The sequence below is a fragment of the Chiloscyllium plagiosum genome, unplaced genomic scaffold, assembly GCF_037043375.1.
Source record: "Chiloscyllium plagiosum isolate Xiang-an unplaced genomic scaffold, Cpla_swu_hap1 HiC_scaffold_4, whole genome shotgun sequence".
NCBI lineage: Eukaryota > Metazoa > Chordata > Chondrichthyes > Orectolobiformes > Hemiscylliidae > Chiloscyllium > Chiloscyllium plagiosum.
The window spans coordinates 109,921,530-109,941,730 of record NW_028270142.1 but is presented as its reverse complement, the minus strand read 5'-3'; the positions used below and the strand labels follow the sequence as shown (position 1 = coordinate 109,941,730).

Sequence of the window (20,201 nt, the reverse complement as noted above, 5' to 3'; positions counted from 1 at the left end):
TCATATTGCTCCACAAAAGATACTTGATATATTTCCATCTCAAAATGTTCCTTCACACTGTCTGATACAGGGTGTGTACATAATACAGAATCATACAGAACAGGCCCATCAGCACATCACGTCCAAACTGACAAAAATTACACTAAATATACACGAGTTCCATTTTTCAGCACTTGCCTATAGCCTTGAATGTTATGCCATTTCAAGTGCTCAACCATGTACTTTTAAAGGTTATGAGGTTTCTCGTCACACTACCACCACCCTGCCCCCCCCCCCCCCCCCAGGCAGTCAACTTCTGATTCCCACTACTGTCTGGGTGAAAAGAACTTTACTCAATTCCTTCTAAACTTCCTGCCTTTCACCTTGAAGTAATGGTCTCTCGTTATTGGCCCTTCACCAAAGGGAAACAACTATTTTCTATCCACCCTGTCCATGCTCCTCATAATCTTACACACATAATCAGATCCCCTCTCAGCGTTCTCTGCTCTAAAGGAAACAAGCTGAACTTAACCAGCCTTTCTTTCGAGATAAATTGCTCTATCCCATGCAACATCCTGGGAGAATCTCTTCTGCACCCCCTCTAAAATAATCGCATCCTTCCTATAGTGCGGTGACCAGAAATGTGCACAGTCCTACCATAGTGGTTTCACCAAAGTTTTATACAGCTCCAACAAAACCTCTGTGCTCTTATAATCTATGCCACAACTGATAAAGGCAAGTGTCTTCTTAATATTTTATTAACCAGTCCCACTGTCTTCAGGAGTAGAGTCACAAGGACCCAAGTTCCCTCAGTTTCTTTGAGCTTTCTGTCCCCTGCCATTCATTAGGGACTGCTTTGTCTTGTTATTTCTTCTAAAGTGCATCACCTTTCATTGATCAAGGTTAAATTCCATCTGTCATTGGTCTGTCCATCTGACCAATGCATCTGAATACTTCTGCAACCAAAGACCGTCTTCCTCACTGCTCAGCCAATCTTTTTGTCATTCACAAACTTATTTATCATCTTCTTCTATAATGTTTTTTTAATATATGCATTTTATGACCAATTAGAGATCCAATACTATGGTACAGCACTGGACACTAGCCACCAGTCACACACAAACAGCATTCTACCATCCCCGCCCCCACCACTATGCCAACCTACCAAGTTACCCTGAATCCCATGCGCTTTTGTCTTCTTTGTCCATCACTCAAGTGGGATTTTGTCAAACGCTTTGCTGAAATCCATATTAACTATACCAACTGCATATATTGCTTTAAATGTCTTGACCTTGTGTTTGGTATGTATAATTTTTTTGTCATTCTTGGTTTTTTTTGATGTAATTGAGCAAAAATCCATAAAGAATTTTCTAGGTTGCTGCACCAGTGTAGGAGAAAGCTAGAACTGATTTTAAAAGAAAAATTTGCTTTTACTCTCAGATGGAACATAGAACAGTACAGCACAGGAACAGGCCCTTCAGCCAGCCATATCTGTGCCAACCATGATGCTATTCTACACTAATCCATCTGCTTGCATGTGTCTGTCTAAATGTCTCTTAAATGTTGCTGTCACTTCTGCTCCTACCACCTCCCCTGGCAGCATGTTCCAGGTACCTACCATCCTCGCATATCTCCTTTAAAAACTTTCCCCCTCTCACGTTCAATGTTCTGGGGAATAGGTTCAATCCCACCCTGATATATAATTAAATTTGAATTCAATAAAATATGGAATTATAAGATTGATTACACAGTCAGCATTAAGCTGTGTTGACTGCCATAAAACCGGAATGTCATTTAGGGAAGGAAATCTGCCATTCCTGGCCTTACGTGTAGAGAATTATATTCCCTGCTTTCCCATTCCCTCCAGGCCAGTGAAGGTAGAGTCATTTCCTCATGAATGAGGGAACAATTTGCTCATGTGGTAGATAGTTTACTTAAATGACAGTTATATATCCAGGGGGCAAAATATGCCTCTGATGTCAGGCACTGTATATTGCATTTGTTTGGTTCCTATAATTAAAGTTTTCTTAGTTTACTGACAGCACTGTGCTCATTGCTGGACCAAACATGAGTTCGAAACAAAGCCTGAGAATTTAAATTTAAACTCAAATTCAGACAAAATAAAATATAGAAATTGAGTTGTCAGAGGGAATGCAAAAAGCACAAAGAACACAACCTATTAAGCACCACTCTCCCTGCTTGACCATGCATGAGACATACCAGGCCATTTCTAAATTCAACAAAATGGAGCACTGCACTCCAATATACTTCAAAAGACAAAGATACAAGTGCACCATTGGCAAGTCCTCAGTTGTCTCTCTGTAGTCATACATAGAAATTGGGTCTTCCACAGTCCCATGCTAAGAATTCAATGGAACTTGTAAGTTTGATCCTTAGACATGCAGCGCGCAGGGCCAACAACATGTTGACACACTGACTCGCATGAATAAAACGCAGCTTTGGATGAGTTGTTCCTTGGCTTTGTTAATTTCTCAGAAGAGTCGAAGGGAAAGGAAGTTAGCCCCGACAAAGATTCTGGAGCGAAACCTAAAGGGCGGCTGATGTCTGAATACATCACCTTTCCATCAATTCCTGAAAGCAAGCCAGTGTATTCCTGTTGACTCAGATGGAGAGACTGAAAAGGAGATAGTGAAATGTGGGCAGTCCAAGTCTCTATGAACCTTGCTCAGGAAAGCATATTCCAGAAGGGTGATCAACATAGAAAAGAACAGTTATGAGTGAAAGGAAGCTCAACTGCCAAGCATAAGGCTCAGAGAAAACAAAAGGTCTGTGAATCCTACACATTCTCAGCCCACTATTTTGACCCATAACAGATTCAGCACAGACTTCCATGCCAGGACAAGAGCGACTGAAATCAACACAATTTTGACCACCAATGTGAAAACTATCATCTCACAAGATGGAAGGCTACCAATCACAATATAGTAAGTTAAATATCACACAACACCAGGTTATAGTCCAACAGGTTGACTTAGAAGCACTAGCTTTCGGAGCGCTGCTCCTTACGAAGGAGCAACGCTCCAAAAGCTAGTGCTTCCAATTAAACCCCAATCCAACACCAGCATTTCCAAATCCTGACAACATATTCTATCATGCTTCACTGGAAGTTAATCAGTCAAAAATTCAGAAATAATATGACATTAGGAAAAATGACTCAAAGATTAGTTAAGGCTGTCAGTTTTAAAGAGAAGGTGTGGAGAGGTAGAGTTTTAATGGGGAGCTAAAGTACAGCTTTCCATGGTGGAGTGAAGGCAGTGGAGTCTCCAAAAAAGGCTGAAATAGGAGGAGCACAGTGATCTTGGAAGACTGAAGGACTGGAGGCATTACAGAGGTACGAATGGATAAGGACAGGGTGGGTTAGAACTTGATCAGAATTACAAAATCAAGGAGTTGCTAGATCATTGAAAGTCAATGAGAACAAGAATAATAGATGAAGAGGACTTGGTGCAAGTTAGGATATGGGCAGCATATTTGGATGTGCTCAGGTTCACAGAGGGTAAGCAGCTGACTCATTTTAGATGTCTCCCATGCCCAGCCACACTGGGAATACTTAATAAATTTATTTTAGACACTGCAATACCACAATTGGATTGTACAGCACAAAAATACCGTACATCAAAAACATTTCTGAACTGACAGCCAGACTACTGCGACCACTAGGACTCATAACAGCACACAAACCAACAGCCACTCTCAGATAACAACTTACCAGGACGAAGGGCCCGATACCCAGCATGAGCAAAACCAACGTAGTAAACAAAATCCCATGCAAGGACTGCACAAAACACTACATAGGACAAACAGGAAGACAGCTAACGGTCCACATCCATGAACACCAACTAGCCACGAAACGACATGACCAGCTATCCTTAGTAGTCACACACTCAGATGACAAGCAACATGAATTCGACTGGGACAACACTACTATTACAGGACAAGCCAGAGAACAGCCAGGGAATTCCTAGAGGCATGGCATTCATCCACAGATTCAATCAATAAGCACATCGACCTGGACCCAATATACCGGCCACTGCAGCGGACAGCTGGAACTGACAACCGGAAGCGGCAGATACAAATCACTATAAATGCTGGAGGAAACATCACAGAAGCACTTTAGAGGAGGCTCCCAAGCACTGAGAATGTCACCTAGACAGGGGACGAAACGTCTGCAACACAAATTCCCAGCTCGGCGAACAGAACCACAACATTAACCTGGACCTTTGGGATTAGCAGTCTAACAATATTACCACTATGCCACTGTCTACCTCTCAGCTTAGCTCAATGGTGGATCTTAAGTCAGAAGGTTGTGAGTTCAAATCCTGCACCAGGAACTTGAACACATGATCTAGGTTGTTAGTGCAGTGCTCCCTCATTATTGCACTGAGGTGTCAGAGATTTGCCTTCCAATCTGCCCTTTAGTGTGGAAATAACGGATCCCATGAAAACGTGAAATCAAACAGGGTAATTCTCCCTCATGTATTAGCAACTATTTATCTCTCAGCAAGTCTAAACGAAACAGATTAACTGGTAACATATCTCTGTTGCTGGGACCTTACTGTGCACAAATTGGCCAATTACATTTCCTCCATTACAGAGTGATTATGCTATGAAGGCACTTCAAATGTTTTGGGTAGTGCTGTGGTCATGTAAGGTGCTGTTAAAGGTAGGAATAGACATGATAGAAATATTGGCCATTGAACACCTAACTGCCATACCATAATAATACAAAAGTGCAAACTATTTCCTTTCAAGATCACCAGTTAAAGCCTTTACTCATTGGACAACAGATAATCCACAAACAGGGCTGCTAAAAGGCTGGTGACATGTTCCTGACTGATGAGGAACACCAGTTTGGAAAATCCTAAATTCTCCATTCGTTCCTGTTAGAAAAGGCCTCCTCACAATTGCCAGATCACAAATCTTCCAGTAGAAGCCCAAATCTCATTAGTCTGATAACTCAGCATCATTTTACATCATATTTCTTTCTTTTTAAAGATAAATAATGGAATTAATACAAAACACTAACAACAGCAGGTTGAAAAGAAAATTAAACCATAACTATCAAAATGGTTCACAGGTTATCTCAGAGTACTACGGGAGCTTGATCAGATAAGCCGATGGGCTAAGGAGTGGCAGATGGAGTTTAATTTAAATAAATGTAAGATATTGCATTTTGGTAAGGCAAATCAGAGCAGGACTTATACACTCAGTGGTAGGATCCTGGGGAGAGGTGCCAAACAAAGAGACCTGGGGGGGGCATGTTCATAGTTCATCAAAGGTGGGGTCACAGATAGACAGCACAGTGAAGAAGGCGTTTGGTACACTTGCCTTTATTGGTCAGTGGAGAAAGTGAGGACTGCAGATGCTGGAGATCAGAGCTGAAAATGTGTTGCTGGAAAAGCGCAGCAGGTCAGGCAGCATCCAAGGAACAGGAGAATCGACATTTCGGGCATAAGCCCTTCTTCAGGAAGGGCCTTTATTGGTCAGTGCATTGTTTATTGGAGTTGGGATGTCATGTTGTGGCTGTACAGGATATTGGTTAGGCCATTTTTGGAATACTGTATTAAAACCTGGTCTCTCTGTTATAGGAATGAGCTTGTTAAACTTGAAATGATGCAGAAAAAGAGTTACACGGATGTTGCCAGGGTTGGAGGGTTTAAGCTACACGGAAAGGGTGAATAGTCTGGGGCTGTTTTCCCTGGATCGTCAAAGGATGGCAGGTGTCCTTACAGAGGTTTATAAAATCATGAGGGGCGTGGTTAGGGTGAATAGCCATGGTCTTTTTCCTAGGTTAGAGTCGTCCAAACTTAGACATGAAAAAGATATAAAAGGGAGCTAAGGGACACCTTTTCCATGCAGAGAGTAGTGTGTGTATGGAACAAGCTACCAGAGGAAGTGATGGAGACTGGTACAATCACAACATTTTAAAAGGCATCTGGATAGATAGGAGAAAGTGAGGTCTGCAGATGCTGGAGATCAGAGCTGAAAATGTGTAACTGGAAAAGCGCAGCAGGTCAGGCAGCATCCAGGGAACAGGAGAATCGACGTTTCGGGCATGAATCCTGAAGAAGGGCTTATGCCCGAAACGTCGATTCTCCTGTTCCCTGGATGCTGCCTGATCTGCTGCGCTTTTCCAGCAACACATTTTCAGCACACAAATAGGAAAGGTTGAGAAGGATATGGGCTAACTCCTGGCAAATGGGAATAGATTAATTTAGGACATCTGGTTGGCATGAATGGGTTGGACCAAAGGGTCGGTTTCTGTGCTGTACAACTCTATGACTCTAGGTATCCTCACAGCTAGGCTTTGTTTAGAAAATAGTTCCTGGTCTATTTTCATTTGACTTGAAAAAGAGGATATATACACATCTGGTCAAGGAGATTGCCTGCTCTCTACACATCTGACCCCGCACACATTTTTCCATGTTCTATTTTATACTACAGGTAGGTTCTTTTGGCTATTTTCCCCCAATTTTGTCCTCTCTTGTCTCAAGGCCACAGCCCTGACTGGGTACAATAGTCCATGGAATTTCCCATCCTTCATTGGTGAAGTGCAGGAATGGGTGCTGACAGGCATTTTGAAATTATGTGGCACATTTGCTGGCTCCAATACGCTCTTCAGCCAGTCGATAACTAACAAAGGTCAGTGTGTAACAATTAGAAGTTAAATCCCTTCTACTTCTTCCCATCCTACTTAGGGTCAAATTCAAAGTAGGGTCGAAAAGGGTGGTGCTGGAAAAGCATCCAAAGTGCAGGAGCTTATGCCCAAAACATTGACTCTCCTGCTCCTCAGATGCTGCCTGACCTACTGTGCTTTTCCAGCGTCCCCCCCCCCCCCCGCCCCACCCCACCCCCACACTTTTTGACTCGGACTCTCCAGCATCTGCCGTCCTCACTTGCTCCGAGATGCTTCAAATTCAAAGTACACAGAGGAAACCGTAACTGTGGAGGAGGCCAGAGTGATTCATACAGCTGCTACACCTCTGAGATCACCTAATCCAGCACAGATCTAGATTCAAGCTTGAAACCTTTTGTTCTTTGTGGTTGAGTGCTACACAAAGTGGTGATTTTATCCATTAACTCCTGAGAGTGCCATACAGCAGACCTCTCCAGGCCCATGGACAACTTGAAAACTAAATACAACATTGAAACACAGGAGCAAGGAATAAGAGCAGGCCATTCAGCCCTTTGATCATGATCTACCATCTGATTAGCCAATTACATCACAGCTCAACACTACTTACCCATCGTTGCTCTTTATTTTGATTGCATGATACCTTTAACAAACAAGCAATTCTATTTATCTCAGTCTTAAAAGTTCTAATTATTCCAGATTCACAGTGTTTTCAGTTGCAGTCACTTTCCAGGGGAAATCACTGACCTGTCCAAGGTAGAATTTGGAGCCTTTTCATTGGTAACCAGCTTCCACCATTCCTGTCCGACTTGATTGCCACATTGCCCAATCTGTAGCCAAATGGCGGACATTCCTAGAGGTAAAGAAGAAAATGGTGGCCATATCTCATGGCGTACAGAATCCCAACGTATAGTGTCCATAGCAAGCAACAAGCATGGAATAGGGTTTAAAGGAGAAAAAGAGAAAGTGAATATTCACCTGCGCACAGCCACTTTTTTAAGACTGAGAACGAAATCATTCTGATTGTAAAAACAATTCGGAAAAATCTAAAGTGGGCAACGAACTCACACCCACCCCCTTCCCACTGTGCTGGTCATGTTAAAATTGTTATTGGACCGTGAGAGACAAACAGCAGTTGAAAGAAAAGAAGGACTTGCATCTTGATGGTGACTCTCATAACCACCGAATGCCTTAAAGTGCTTCACAGACAATTAAGTCCTTTTGAAGTTGAATCATGGTGATTATCTCAAAATACAGCAGCTAATTTACAATGTTGGCTGAGGGATAAATATTGACCTGGACACCAGGGATAACTCCCCTGCTCCTCTTCAAATACTGCCATGGGATCTTTTGCATTCACCCGACTAGGTAGACCAAGATTTAATATCTCATTTGACAGACAGCACATCAAACAAATGCAATGCCCTTTCAGTACAAAACTGGAGGGTTGGTCTTGAATTTTGTGCTCAAATCCTGGAGTTGGACTTCAACTCAGAACCTTATGTTTCAGATAATAAAAGCAAAATATTGTGGATGCTAGAAATCTGAAATAAATGTCACGATGACTGACTGCCTACAAATGTGACACTTTATAAAATTCCTACTTTGGAAATAAAACCAGTCTGATTTAAGGTTTGGATACAGACAGACTCTAACCTTACACCTTTAATGAATTGTCTGAGTGAGATGTCACTTTTTTAAAAACCTTAAGTTGTCTCAGAATTGTGACTTGAAAGAAGTTCTGAGATCTACATAATAATCAATCAAAACCTGCATTCTAAGTGATTAAAGACTTAACAGTAATCTAGGTTTGTTCAATACATCAGTTGTATGACACTTTGAACTTTTACTATAAATTCGGTGTTCTATAATTCTACCCCATTAGCCATCTGATGAAGGAGCAGCGCTCCAAAAGCTTGTACTTTCAAATAAACTTATTGGATTATAACCTGGTGTTGTGTGATTTTTAAACTTTATTATTCAAGGTATCAAATACAAGAACAAGCAAGTTATAATACAGCTATGTAGTACATTAGTTCAGGCATAGCTGGAGTACTATGTGCAGTTCTGATTGCTGTCCTATAGGAAGGATGTGATTGCATAGGGCAGAGGCAGAGTAGATTCACTATGCCAGAGTGTTTATGCTATGATGTTAAATATTGGGCTGATTTCCTTATGGCAAAGGAGGCTGAGGAGCGGTGGTCAAAATTAAGAGGGTTACAGATAGGGTGGACAGGAAGAAACTTTTCCTCTTAGTAGTGAGCATATTTTTTAAGATAAAGGACAGAAAGTATTTTCTTTCACAGAGGGCAGTGGGCATCTGGAACTCACGGTCTGACAGAATGGTATAGGAGGGAATCATCACAGTGTATAAGAACTTAGGAGATCACCTAAAGCACCATACCAAACGAGGCAATGGGCCAAATGTGACTAGAGCTGTACAGAGGTGATTTCAGCCTTGGGTGACTGTCTGTGTGGCGTTTGCACTTTCTCCCATGGAATGAGGGTATGACTGGCCATTTATTGTTCACAGGGCAGTTAAGAATCAACCACATTGCTGTGGGTCTGGAGTCACATGTAGGCCAACAGTTTCCTTCTGTAAAAGGACATTAGTGAATCAGATGAGTTTTTTTTCCTGACAATTGGCAATGATTTCATGGTGGTCATTAGATTCTTAATTTCTGAGGTGAATTCAAATTCCACCATTTGCTATGACAGGATTTAAACCCATGTCCCCAGAACATTAGCTGTGTTTCTGGATTAACAGACCAGTCACAATACCACTAGGCCATTGCCTCCCAGGGTCTGTGGGGATTTCCTCCCATGTCATCCAGTGATGTGCAGGTTAAGTGGATTGGCGATGGTAAATTGTCCCGTGGTATCCAGTGATGTGCAGGTTAAGTGGATTGGCGATGGTAAATTGTCCCGTGGTATCCAGTGATGTGCAGGTTAAGTGGATTGGCGATGGTAAATTGTCCCGTGGTATCCAGTGATGTGCAGGTTAAGTGTATTGGCGATGGTAAATTGTCCCATGGTATCCAGCGATGTGCAGGCTAGGTGGGTTAGCCATGGTAAATATGGGGTTACAGGGATAGGGTGGGGGGACTGGATCTGGGTGGGATGGTGTTCAGAGGGTTGGTGCAGATTCAATGGACCCTTCCACACAGTAGTGATTCTATGATCCTAGATGCTTGATATAAACATGATGGGCCAAAGCACCTTTTCCATGAAACCCTATGCTTATGACTCAGAAGCAAGTGTCTCACCAACTGTGCCAGCTGACAAGATACAAGGAATGGAAAAGGGAGACATGGGTTAGACACACAGATAGATGACATAAGTTATTTGAAGTGGTTGAAAAAAATTAACATAGTCCTGGGCCCTATTCTTCAAATAGTTATTTATCATGGGATCTGAAACAGCAGACCCAACAATGCTGGATGTTGCAGGTGAGATATTAAGCCAATAAAGGACTGTTTCTGAACTGCACTGAAGTTTCAATCTCATTTAAGTCTATGGACTGGGGCTTGATCTCAGAGTTCAGTATAACCATTGAAACTATGATTAGGAAGTAATAGTAGGAAAATCCCAGAGTGTTCAATAACAGCCTTTAGGGAATGGAACTTCCAATTCTACCTGGTATAAATATACAGAGGAAATTTCGATATGGGGACATAGGCACAAGCCTAGAATAACATTTTTTAGGACTCAAATTATACCTCGGCGTTTCTGAATTCAGTTTTACATGCTGCTGTTTCCAAAAAAACTCTGAACTATTAATGATGCACGTGTTATCATTCTACACAGTCCTGTACTCTACAGTAACTCAATTGGTCACAGTCTGTTGCTAAGGAAGAGGCATCGTATCAAAGACATAAAAAACTGAAAGTGCCAGGCGGTTCGAAAGCGATTGAGGAAACTCTCTCGTACATTCAAAAGTGTCGTTCACCTCTTTAAAGTTTTAAAAACAAGGTGCAAATTTTTAATTAAAAATTATAAACAGAATTCATTATAACGAATTGATTTTTTCCACCCTATGACCAAGTGTTTTTGAATCGTGCCTATTACAATTTTCTTTTAAATTGCAACTTTTAAGAAGAAAAATGAGAACAGACGTTATTCCACAGACAAACCCATATCTCGAATTGCAGAAAGAAACAAACACAAACCTGGCGATTCGCAGCAGTAACTCCCGTAAATGAATGATAATAAAATGTCGCTTGTTATGTCAGTTTTACCAATCGGCCTGGCACTTTCAATTGGCCCAGGCGTTTGTCGATTTTACAGGAAAGTCCCAGTCTCTTTTTAAAAAAACTATCTCGGTTCATTTCCGTTTGTTACGGAGCGACGTACATCGTCCTAGTGTTCTTTCTCGAGCCTAAAAAAACACACATAGAATGTGTGCTTAAAACAAGAGAGAAACCAGATTAAAAAAAAGATTAAAATGGATTTGGATGTAAAGAATTGCGTTTCTTTCTGACGGAGGATTTTTTTAAGTTACAGTTTTTTTCTGTAGAGGCAAAACGGGGATTAAAAAAAAGATCGTGTGCCTAGTGTTTTCACTTATATTTGGTACAATAATATATATAGAAGGGATGTTTTAAAAGGAGGGATTCGTGTTTGGATTCCACAAGGCGACCAGCGGCGGAGCAGCAAGCATGGAAAGAAGCTGAAGGGCAACATTTGTATCGGATCGGAGGGGAAAATTGATACAAAAAGGTTCGATTTTGGAACGTCGCGGGCGCCGGGATTCTAATTTCAGAACGTCGAGTTACCAGTCGCTTTGGGAGGAAAACTCGCAACGTTCCATAGGAAGGTGGAAGACAAATTTATAAAGAAAGAAATTTACACGCCGGCCGGGATAATCGTTGGGGGATTTTTTTCTTTCTCGTTGTTTTATTATTTTTTCTTTTTAATGCTGAATGTTTTGAGTAAAATAGCGCCGCTCGGTGAAGATGGGGGACGCTTATGACCCAGAGCACCCGACCGAGTAAGTAATTAAAATATTTATTATTATCATATAATTGATTTGTTTAGTTGTTTCACGGCGGATTCCCAGAAAAAGAAAACTTGGAATTTGAAATGTGATTTGGGAGAGGGTGGATGCAAAACCATGAGTTTGGACTGTTTTGCGAAGCGGTCCTTCAGGGAAGGTCTCAAAAGGATTGGAGCGCAGGCCCCTGTGATGGTCACTCTCCTAACGTTTTAATCCCCTCCTGTTTTACCTTCAGCCATCTCCCAACCCCTTGTTTGGCTGTAACGTAAAATAAATGGCGGGTAAACTTTGAAAGGGGGAGGATTAACAGATACATAGGATAGATTTAGGAACGGAGATGCAAGGCCTGAAATCCACGACGCTCGCGTACATGTAATGGGCGGGCGGTGAAGCTTGCGGCACCAGTGGAGTGTCTGACTGGGGGCGGAGGGCTGGCTATTGGTGTTTTGAGCCACGAGAGAGTAGCCTCAGAAGGATTTTTTTAGCTGGACAGTGGTATAGTCACAGAGAGAATGGTAGGTCGGGTGGGAGTGATCAAGAGGGGTTAGTTGAAGAGAGAGATGAACGCTTGTTTGACCGGGGTGTTGGGGGTGGGGGTGTTCTCTTACTTGGCAAAGTGTTAATGTTTGGTATAAAACACTCAGCAATTAGCTCCATCTTGCTGCACTGGACACAATGGAGCCAGAATGAAGGGCTGTAAACATCAGAATGGTCAACATAATCAGCCAAATGCATAGTGGCCATCATTTGCCAAAAAAACACCGTTGGATGCCATCTTGAGTCATTTCAAGCTGTTATCACAAACTCTCATAGCCATGAGGAAGAAAATTCATGATCAATTTTATACTAAAACACGTGCAAAATATTCATTTTGAGATAAAGCTTTCACTAATTGCAAGCCAGCCACACCAAAGTGATCTCTAAATCTACATATAATAGACAGAATTTTACATTCTTTTAAAATGGAACAAAATATTCAAATGAGGGAACTCTTTCTGTCACTAAAGCACTCTCCTCTATGCTGGGAAGTCTTCTGTACACAATTTTCCAAGCTGGACTTTGACAAACTGTTCATGTTAAAATGAGACATCTGCAGAATATTCTGGAAATGTAGGCTGGTCTTGGACAAGGTAAAGGTGGGTTCATGATATGGGTGGGTACCCTTTGTCAAGAAATGAACAAGTTTTGAGATGGAGGGACTGGAACCGCAATTTACTCTTGTTATTTGCACCTTCAGGTGGTGATTGTCCTGATGGTGATTTCTAACATTTACTTTTTTTTATGCGCTCCTAATATAATCCTTCATAACAAACAAGAAATTAGCAGTATGTCCTACCCTCTAAAGAAAAGAACTTAAATTTACACCGTATCTTTCACCACTGAGGGCACCCTAAGGGCCTTGGTGTCCAGGGGAGTACTTTTGACATAGAGTTGGTGATGTATCCAAGGCAAACTTGCTCATCCACTCATCCACACTTTGTTAAGACCCACACAAAGGAACGAGTCCAGTAATGAGAACCAACCAGTTTTTAATTTTGGTTGTGGTATAAATATTGACTAGGACACTGGGAAGATCTTCCTGGTTCTTCAACTCGTGCTTGTGTCTTTCACATTCAACTTGGGGGAGATACAGGGCCTCAGTTTAATGTTGTGAATGAATAATGGCACCATAAACCGTGTGGTGCACCCTTACTACACCACCGCTCTTTGACTGTATGAGCAGTCAAGTTCTCTGGGTGTCTCGGCCAAGACTGCTCATCTCGTCCTAATTTCGTGCCCTCAAGCATGTTGCTTCCATCACGCAAAGTGCGGTACTGACTACGAGTGGGAATGGTAGTGTAGCACTTATTTTAATGGAGAAGGCATGGTCGAAGAGGCTACGTTTTAGGCAAGATGTTTTTGATGATATAATTAAGAAATCGCAAAGAATGGGGTATCTTAGAATTAATAGTTGACGGTACCTTTTGTATGGTTGCCATCAATTGTTTGACCAACATCTTTCTTTGTAAGAGTTGTACAAAATTGTCATTGAATATCCAGAGACACCCCCTTTCACCCAGCAGCGCTCCAGTAGACTAAGACTGTGTGAAATTAGGTGTGGCTCGTGAGAGCATGTTCAAGTAGAAAGGAATACAAGAAGACTTTAATTCTCATGAACAGGTTGGAAAGGAATGTGTAGATGTTTCTAATCAGCCTGTTCAGACATGTCTTGGGCAGGTGGGGCTTGAACCCAGACTTTGTGACCCAAGCTAAGCCCATTGCCGTTGCACCACAAGAGCACTTACAAATTCACTGCTCGGTTGAAACAGTTTTACCTTTATTGGGTATTTTTCATCAACCTATTCAGAGATGCTCTGACGCACCAAGGCACTTGAACCCAAAGCTCCTGATTCTGAAGTAGGGGCGCTACCATTGCACTACAAGAGCCATTTTTCCAAAAGGAATGAATACAGTGAATATAATGGGAGAACTTAATGATGGACAGTCAAAGGTTTGTTGACATACTAGAAAGCTCAAACAACAGAGAGTTTTTGGGGTGCTTGTCCACACATCCTGGAAACTGACAGGGCAAGTTAATAGGGTGGTTAACTTCTGCGTATCAGTGGAGGTATAGGTTATAAGAGCAGGGTGGCTGTGTTAAAGCTTTACATGACGTTTATGGAGTACTGCGTGTAGTTCTGGTTACCACCCTGTAGGAAGGCTGTGATTGCACTGGAGGGATGCAGAAGAGATTCATCTGGGATGGAGCAGTTTAACTGTGAAAATACTCTGGATAAGCTTGGGCTATTTTCTTTAGAGCAGTGAAGGTTGAGGGGGGAACCTGAGTGAGGTATAAAAAGTATAGGCAGTTTGGCAGAAAACAACTGTTCCCTTTTGTTGAAGGGACAATGAAAAGGGGCAGACTCTGAAAGTGAAAGGCAGGGGGTTTAGTGGGACTTGAAATATATTTTCATTCAGAGGATGGTGCAGGTCTGGAATGCACTGCCTGGGAGGGTTGTTGAGGCTTGTAACCTCTCAACTTTTAAAATGTACTTAGATGAGCACTTGAAATGTCCTACTATTCAATGCTAAGGGCCAAGTGCTGGAAATTGGGACTAGTGTAGATTAGTTATTTTCTGCAGTATAGACGTGATGAGCTGAAGGTCCTCATCTGTACTGTATTTTTTTATGATCCATACAATGAGTTTCAAGAGAGGAACATTTGTATGACACCTTTCACCACATCTGGAGATGGACAGTGAAATACCTTTGAAATGTGGTCACTTTCAATGTAGAAAAAGTTGCAACTAATTTATGCAAAGCAAGTTTCCACAAACTGCAATTAAATAGTTGATCGCACGATGTTTTGTGGTGGTGGTTGTGGGGTAAATATTGGTCCTGGCACCAGGAGAACTCCCCTTTTCAAACAGTGCTGGAAGATCCTTTGCCTGAAGTCATTTGAGGTGATTGAGAGTCTCTGAAAAAAGAAACTATCCATTACCGGTGGGCGTGTAAGCTAAAACATGTCAAATTGGTACAAACTGCAATATTGTGATTTGGAATTCTAGGTTTCCTTGGTTAATTTGATTTTGTCTACCCTATATTGGCAGTACTTCCCTAGAAGTAATCACTCATGGTGCTGTCTTTGATGACACTGAGCCACTTCTCAATTTGTCATTAAAATAGACAAAGCACAGGAGGAAAGAAACTTGGGTGGGATTGTGAGATCTTTCTCCACTCTTGAGATTAGCATTCAATCTCTCTCGTTCTCTTTCCCCCTTCTCCTCCTCCCTATACTTAAAGTAACAATCATAACTTTATATTCAGGTACTCAAGCCAGGTAATTGGGCCTGTTCTGTGAATTGCTCCTCAAGGTATTAAATGTTCCATGGTCTACTCTACTCTGGGTGACCGCAGTTGCACAATTACACAATTCTCTCTTTTTTTTCAATTGACTTTCTGAAAGATGGCAAGGTACGGTGGCTCAGTGGTTAGCACTGCTGCCTCACAGCACTAGGGTCCCAGGTTCAATTTCAGCCTTGGGCGACTGTCTGTGTGGGTTTCCTCCCACAGTCCAAAGATGTATAGGTCAGGAGAATTGGCCATGCTAAATTGCCCATAGCAATAGGTGCATTAGTCAGAGGATAGTGGGTCTGGGTGGGTTACTCTTCGGAGGGTCGGTGTGGACTGGTTGGGCCGAAGGGCCTGTTTCCACACTGTAGGGAATCTAATCTAAATGCTGACAGAATGTCTGCCTTTGTTGTGAATTAAGAAATCAGCATAATTTCAGAATACTGTCTATGTCGGAGTTGAGGAATTTATTCACTTCGAGGGTCATGATTCTTTTGGAATTCTCTACCCCAGGCGGCTGCATTATGAAATATTTTCATTGCTGCCATGGACAGACTTTTGAACTAAAGGAAAGTTATGGAGAGAGTCAGTAAATTGGAATTGAAGCCAAGTTTAGACAGATGTTAATGAATGGTGAAGCTGAAGGAGTGTAAGTGAACTAATCTTGCTTCTGTTTCTTATGTTCTTTGAAGCCAGAAATCTTTTTGTCAAGTCTTTTTCAATGTTTTTATGACTTCTCTTGACGAACCACTCCATTTGGCTTTCTAGGCTGCTTTATGGGTTGAAGTCGTATTGTCGAAGATTAAATATATGGGTCCAAAAGGGAGTATGCAGCTTCGAGTAGTGTTGAGCGGTGTTGCTGAGGTCCTGGTGAACAAGGAGATGTTCATTTTCTTCAGTTTCCTGGATTTCCCAGAAGGTTGCAGCATCTCGGTGAATGGACAGAGCAGTATGCAACAACATGAGAAGCCAGGGTTTTGGGGCTGGCTTGACGTTTCCAATGATACACCACATTGCAATATTCAGTTGACAATCAACAAGTTGAGCGTGATCCTTCTGATCCTAACTCGTGCTCAGTGCTGGCCTGGGAACTCGAGGAGCCTCACTGTGGTCTGATGCACCGATGCTGATGTTCCACAGTTTGCCAATTTCCTGCTTTGTTCTGAAATGGGTCTGAGTGGGATTCATGTTGCACATTATTGTTACAGATGTTCACTGGGTGCGTTCCCGTTATCAAGATGCAATGCAGTGTTTGTTGTATTGTTAGGGCTTGACTTGAGCTTCTATATCTGCAAATAATTCCTCTATGTTTAGTTTATTGCTCAAATGGACTCTTGAAATAAGGGGTCTTACATAGGTTGAGTTTGGGCAATATTAATTCACCGTGAACTTGCTTTGAATTTTTTGTTTTAACATGCCTCGGCCTTCATGTTGGGTTTCTTTTCATTTCCTTGCACAACTTCCATCCTTTTCATTTGCAGCTTAATTTTTACATAATCAGTGGCTCCAGCAATTGTCCTTGGGTTCAATGCATTAGTTACTGTCCACTGATTTCACGTGTCAACTTGTGGTTCTTTGGTGACAACAGTGCTCCAACAGTGTACCATAGCAAAGTGCATGCTCTTCAGTTGCAAGCTTAGCCATATTGGTTGGTGATTCCACTGCAAGAAGGGTCATAACACAAACGGAACTGACACCCGCACAAACATGTTTTTGAGTGAAGATTCTCAGGTGAAGAAGAATGTACTCAGTTTCCCCCCTCCTCACCTGGTTGTTAAGTGGACTGAACTCAATGTTCGCACTTCGCACTATTATTCATTTGGCAGAACAAAGACTGAACCCACAGCCAACTGGGCACAATGGTCCTTACTATTCCAGTTCATGGGAGCTGATGTTTGTTTGAATTTATGATGTGGAGGTGCCGGTGTTGGACTGGGGTGGACAAAGTCAGAAATCCCACAACACCAAGGTATAGTCCAGCAGGTGTATTTCATATCACAAGCTTTCGGAGTGCTGCTGCTTTGCTTTGTCAGGTGAGGGTCAAATAAACCTGTTGGACTATAAACTGGTATCGTGTGACTTCTGACTTAGTTTACATTTCGCTATTTTCGGTAAAAATGAAAGAATTGAGGATGCTGTAAATCAGAAACAAACAAATTGCTCAGCTGGTCTACCAGCATCTGTAGAGGAAAATAAGATTTAACGTTTCGGGTAAGTGACCCTTCCTCAAAACTGTTCTGAGCGAAATGTTAACTTTTTTTTTATAGATGCTGCCATACCTGCTGAGCTTTTCCAGCAATTTTTGTTTTTGTTATTGGTGCAGTGATCAGTTGTTATCTGGCAGTCAGCATGAGGTAGATGTTGGAGATGGACTATGCTGAAGTTGTTTCTCTGGACTTTGGGGTTCGGAAGTCACAGTGCTGCATTTGTGCAACAGACGCAAGCCAATCAACCTCTCATATCTGTGCCATCATTCTGTTACCTCAGTCCAATTAGAGTAGGCACCTGTGTGGAAACTTTTGGTGGGAAATAAATGCTGACCTCGTCCGCATCATCAATGTCCCATGAATAATGAGAAACAAATAACTACCTCCGTTCCAACAAACATCTCTCAATCTCAATCTCAATCTTCAATATTTCAATTGGCTCAGCATTCACAGTCTTTCAGTAGAGAGTATTTAATTGAGTGAAGAGGTATTTTCTGATTTATCCCATCAACAACTCCGATTATGTCTTTTACTGAGGTCACCTACATTAGAAAATGATTTCTCTCTTTCTGGATTTTGAACCTTTTTACCATGATGAATACATTAGTTAGAATCCCCTTAATCCTTCACATACAGGATGTGTATCAGTGCTGCCTATAGTGTGGAAAGCTTAACACCCAACTAGTGGAAGCCAAAGGTTCATGACTGTTTTGTGGATATGAAATTTAACCAAAGTTTGTTTTTAAGATTTTCTTAAGTTTGTGCCCCTCTTCTCCGACAAAAGGCTACATAATCACGCTCAGCTCTAGGACTGGAACGCGTAATCTAAGCTGTCGCATCAGTATCACACTGAGGGACTGCTGCAGTACGACAGGTTTATTTTTCTGATGAGATGTTAAGTTGAGGTGCTCCTTTTGTATTGAGATGGATGTTAAAAGATCCCCTCACACTTTTGGTAGTGGTCTGGTGATTATCTTACTTAATTAGTAATTGAGGGAATATTAAAATCGCACTAGCAATTTGTGAATTGCAATTCAGTTTTTAAAATCCAAAAGTTAAAAGCTGAAACCAGCAAAAGTGACTAGTCAGCTGCCAAACTCAGCTGGTTCGCAAACTTGTTTTGGTGAAGCAAACCTGCTGTTCTTAGCCAATCTGGTCAATGTATGACTTGGTTGGACTCCTCTGAAATAGTCTGACAAACATTCAGCTATACTGACCAGGGCAACTCCGAATGTAGAATACATGCTGGCTCTGCCAGTGACACACTCAGCCCAAGAATGAGTTTTAAAATAACCATTGTTAGTGTGCCAGTGTTCCCCTGCTAACAGCTTAATAGGCCATTTAGGGTTGCTGTGTTTTCCAGCATAATAATCATCAATGATTCCACTTCTGATCATCTCCTCTTCTACAAGTGAATTATTAAGGGAATGAAAAGTTACTAGATAAGTACAAATTAAGTGCTTTTCTTTTTCCCGGGGGAATTACTAAGTCTGCCCAAGTGGAAATCTGTGAAGTAACTCGTCATAAGTACGCTCAGTTCTGTATTGGTATTTCACACTTCTGCCTGGTTCATTCACACAGAGGGATAGGGTACCCTTTTGGGTATGTTACTGGACGAGTAATCGTAGGTCCAGACTGATGTCCCAAAGACATGAGTTCAAGCCCCAATATTGCTGGAGAATTTGAATTTAATTACTAAATTGTGAATAAATACTATTGAGTATCATGAAACTGCCATATAATCGTGAACAGTACCATATCTGAAGGTGAGATCCTAATATGGTGAACTACAACATAGGACTAAGCAGCATGCTTTAGGCAGCAAAGTAATCTAGATGTAAACGGCAGTGAACAATGACACCAGCTGGAGAAGCTTTGAAAGGATCCCTATCCTCAGTGTAAAGGAGCCCAGTGCATGTTTTTTTTAAATTTGCCTGTGGGACATGGGTGTTACTGGATGGGCCAGCGTTTGTTGCATGTCCCTAGTTGCCGTTGAGAAGCTGCTTTCTTGAACCACTACAGACCTTTTGCTGTCGGTACAAGGCCATTCTGGCAGAAATTGCAGGATTTTGATCCAGCTATACTGAAGGTGTGATAAGGCAGGTGAGTGGCTTGGAGGGGAACTTGCAGGTGGTGATTGTTCACATGGACCTGCTGCCCTGCTCCTTCCAGACGGAGGTAGTCATGAGTTTAGAAAGTGCTGTCTAAGGATCTTTGGTGAATTTCTGCCGTGCATCTTCTGAATGGTACACAGTGCTACTGCTGAGCATTGGTAGTAGAGGGAGTGGATGTTTTATGGGTGTGGTGTTAAACTTGAGTACTGTTGAGCTGTGGAGAGCCTTCCATTTCTCACTTGAGCCTTGTAGATGTTGGACAGAATTTGGGGAATCAAGGAGTGAAAACTTGCTACAGTGTTACTAGCCTTGATCTGCTCTTGTAGCCACTGTGTTTGTATGGCTGGTTCAGTTTCTGGTCAATGGTAATCCCCAGAATGTTGATTTTGGGGGATTCAGTAATGGTGACATCATTCAAC

At 41.9% G+C, this 20,201-nt stretch overlaps 2 protein-coding genes across 8 annotated transcripts in view; one reads left to right on the top strand and one right to left on the bottom strand.

Moving 5' to 3' along the window:
• The window catches only part of LOC122548955 (tubulin delta chain-like), an 84,582-nt gene extending 73,698 nt beyond the window's left edge, over positions 1 to 10,884 (bottom strand). For all 5 annotated transcript variants that reach the window (XM_043687972.2, XM_087986589.1, XM_087986591.1 and 2 more), the window contains exons 1-2: positions 10,804 to 10,884; positions 7,382 to 7,487 (exon numbers count right to left, since the gene is read on the bottom strand). In XM_043687972.2, coding sequence (XP_043543907.1) covers positions 7,382 to 7,485 — 104 coding nt within the window. In that variant the 5' untranslated portion in view covers positions 7,486 to 7,487; positions 10,804 to 10,884. The remainder of the gene's footprint in view (positions 1 to 7,381; positions 7,488 to 10,803) is intronic.
• An 89-nt stretch (positions 10,885 to 10,973) lies between these two features.
• setd2 (SET domain containing 2, histone lysine methyltransferase) overlaps positions 10,974 to 20,201 on the top strand; it is a 124,829-nt gene continuing 115,601 nt past the window's right edge. For all 3 annotated transcript variants that reach the window (XM_043687964.2, XM_087986585.1, XM_087986584.1), the window contains exon 1: positions 10,974 to 11,624. In XM_043687964.2, the coding sequence (XP_043543899.2) occupies positions 11,590 to 11,624 (35 nt within the window). In that variant the 5' untranslated portion in view covers positions 10,974 to 11,589. The remainder of the gene's footprint in view (positions 11,625 to 20,201) is intronic.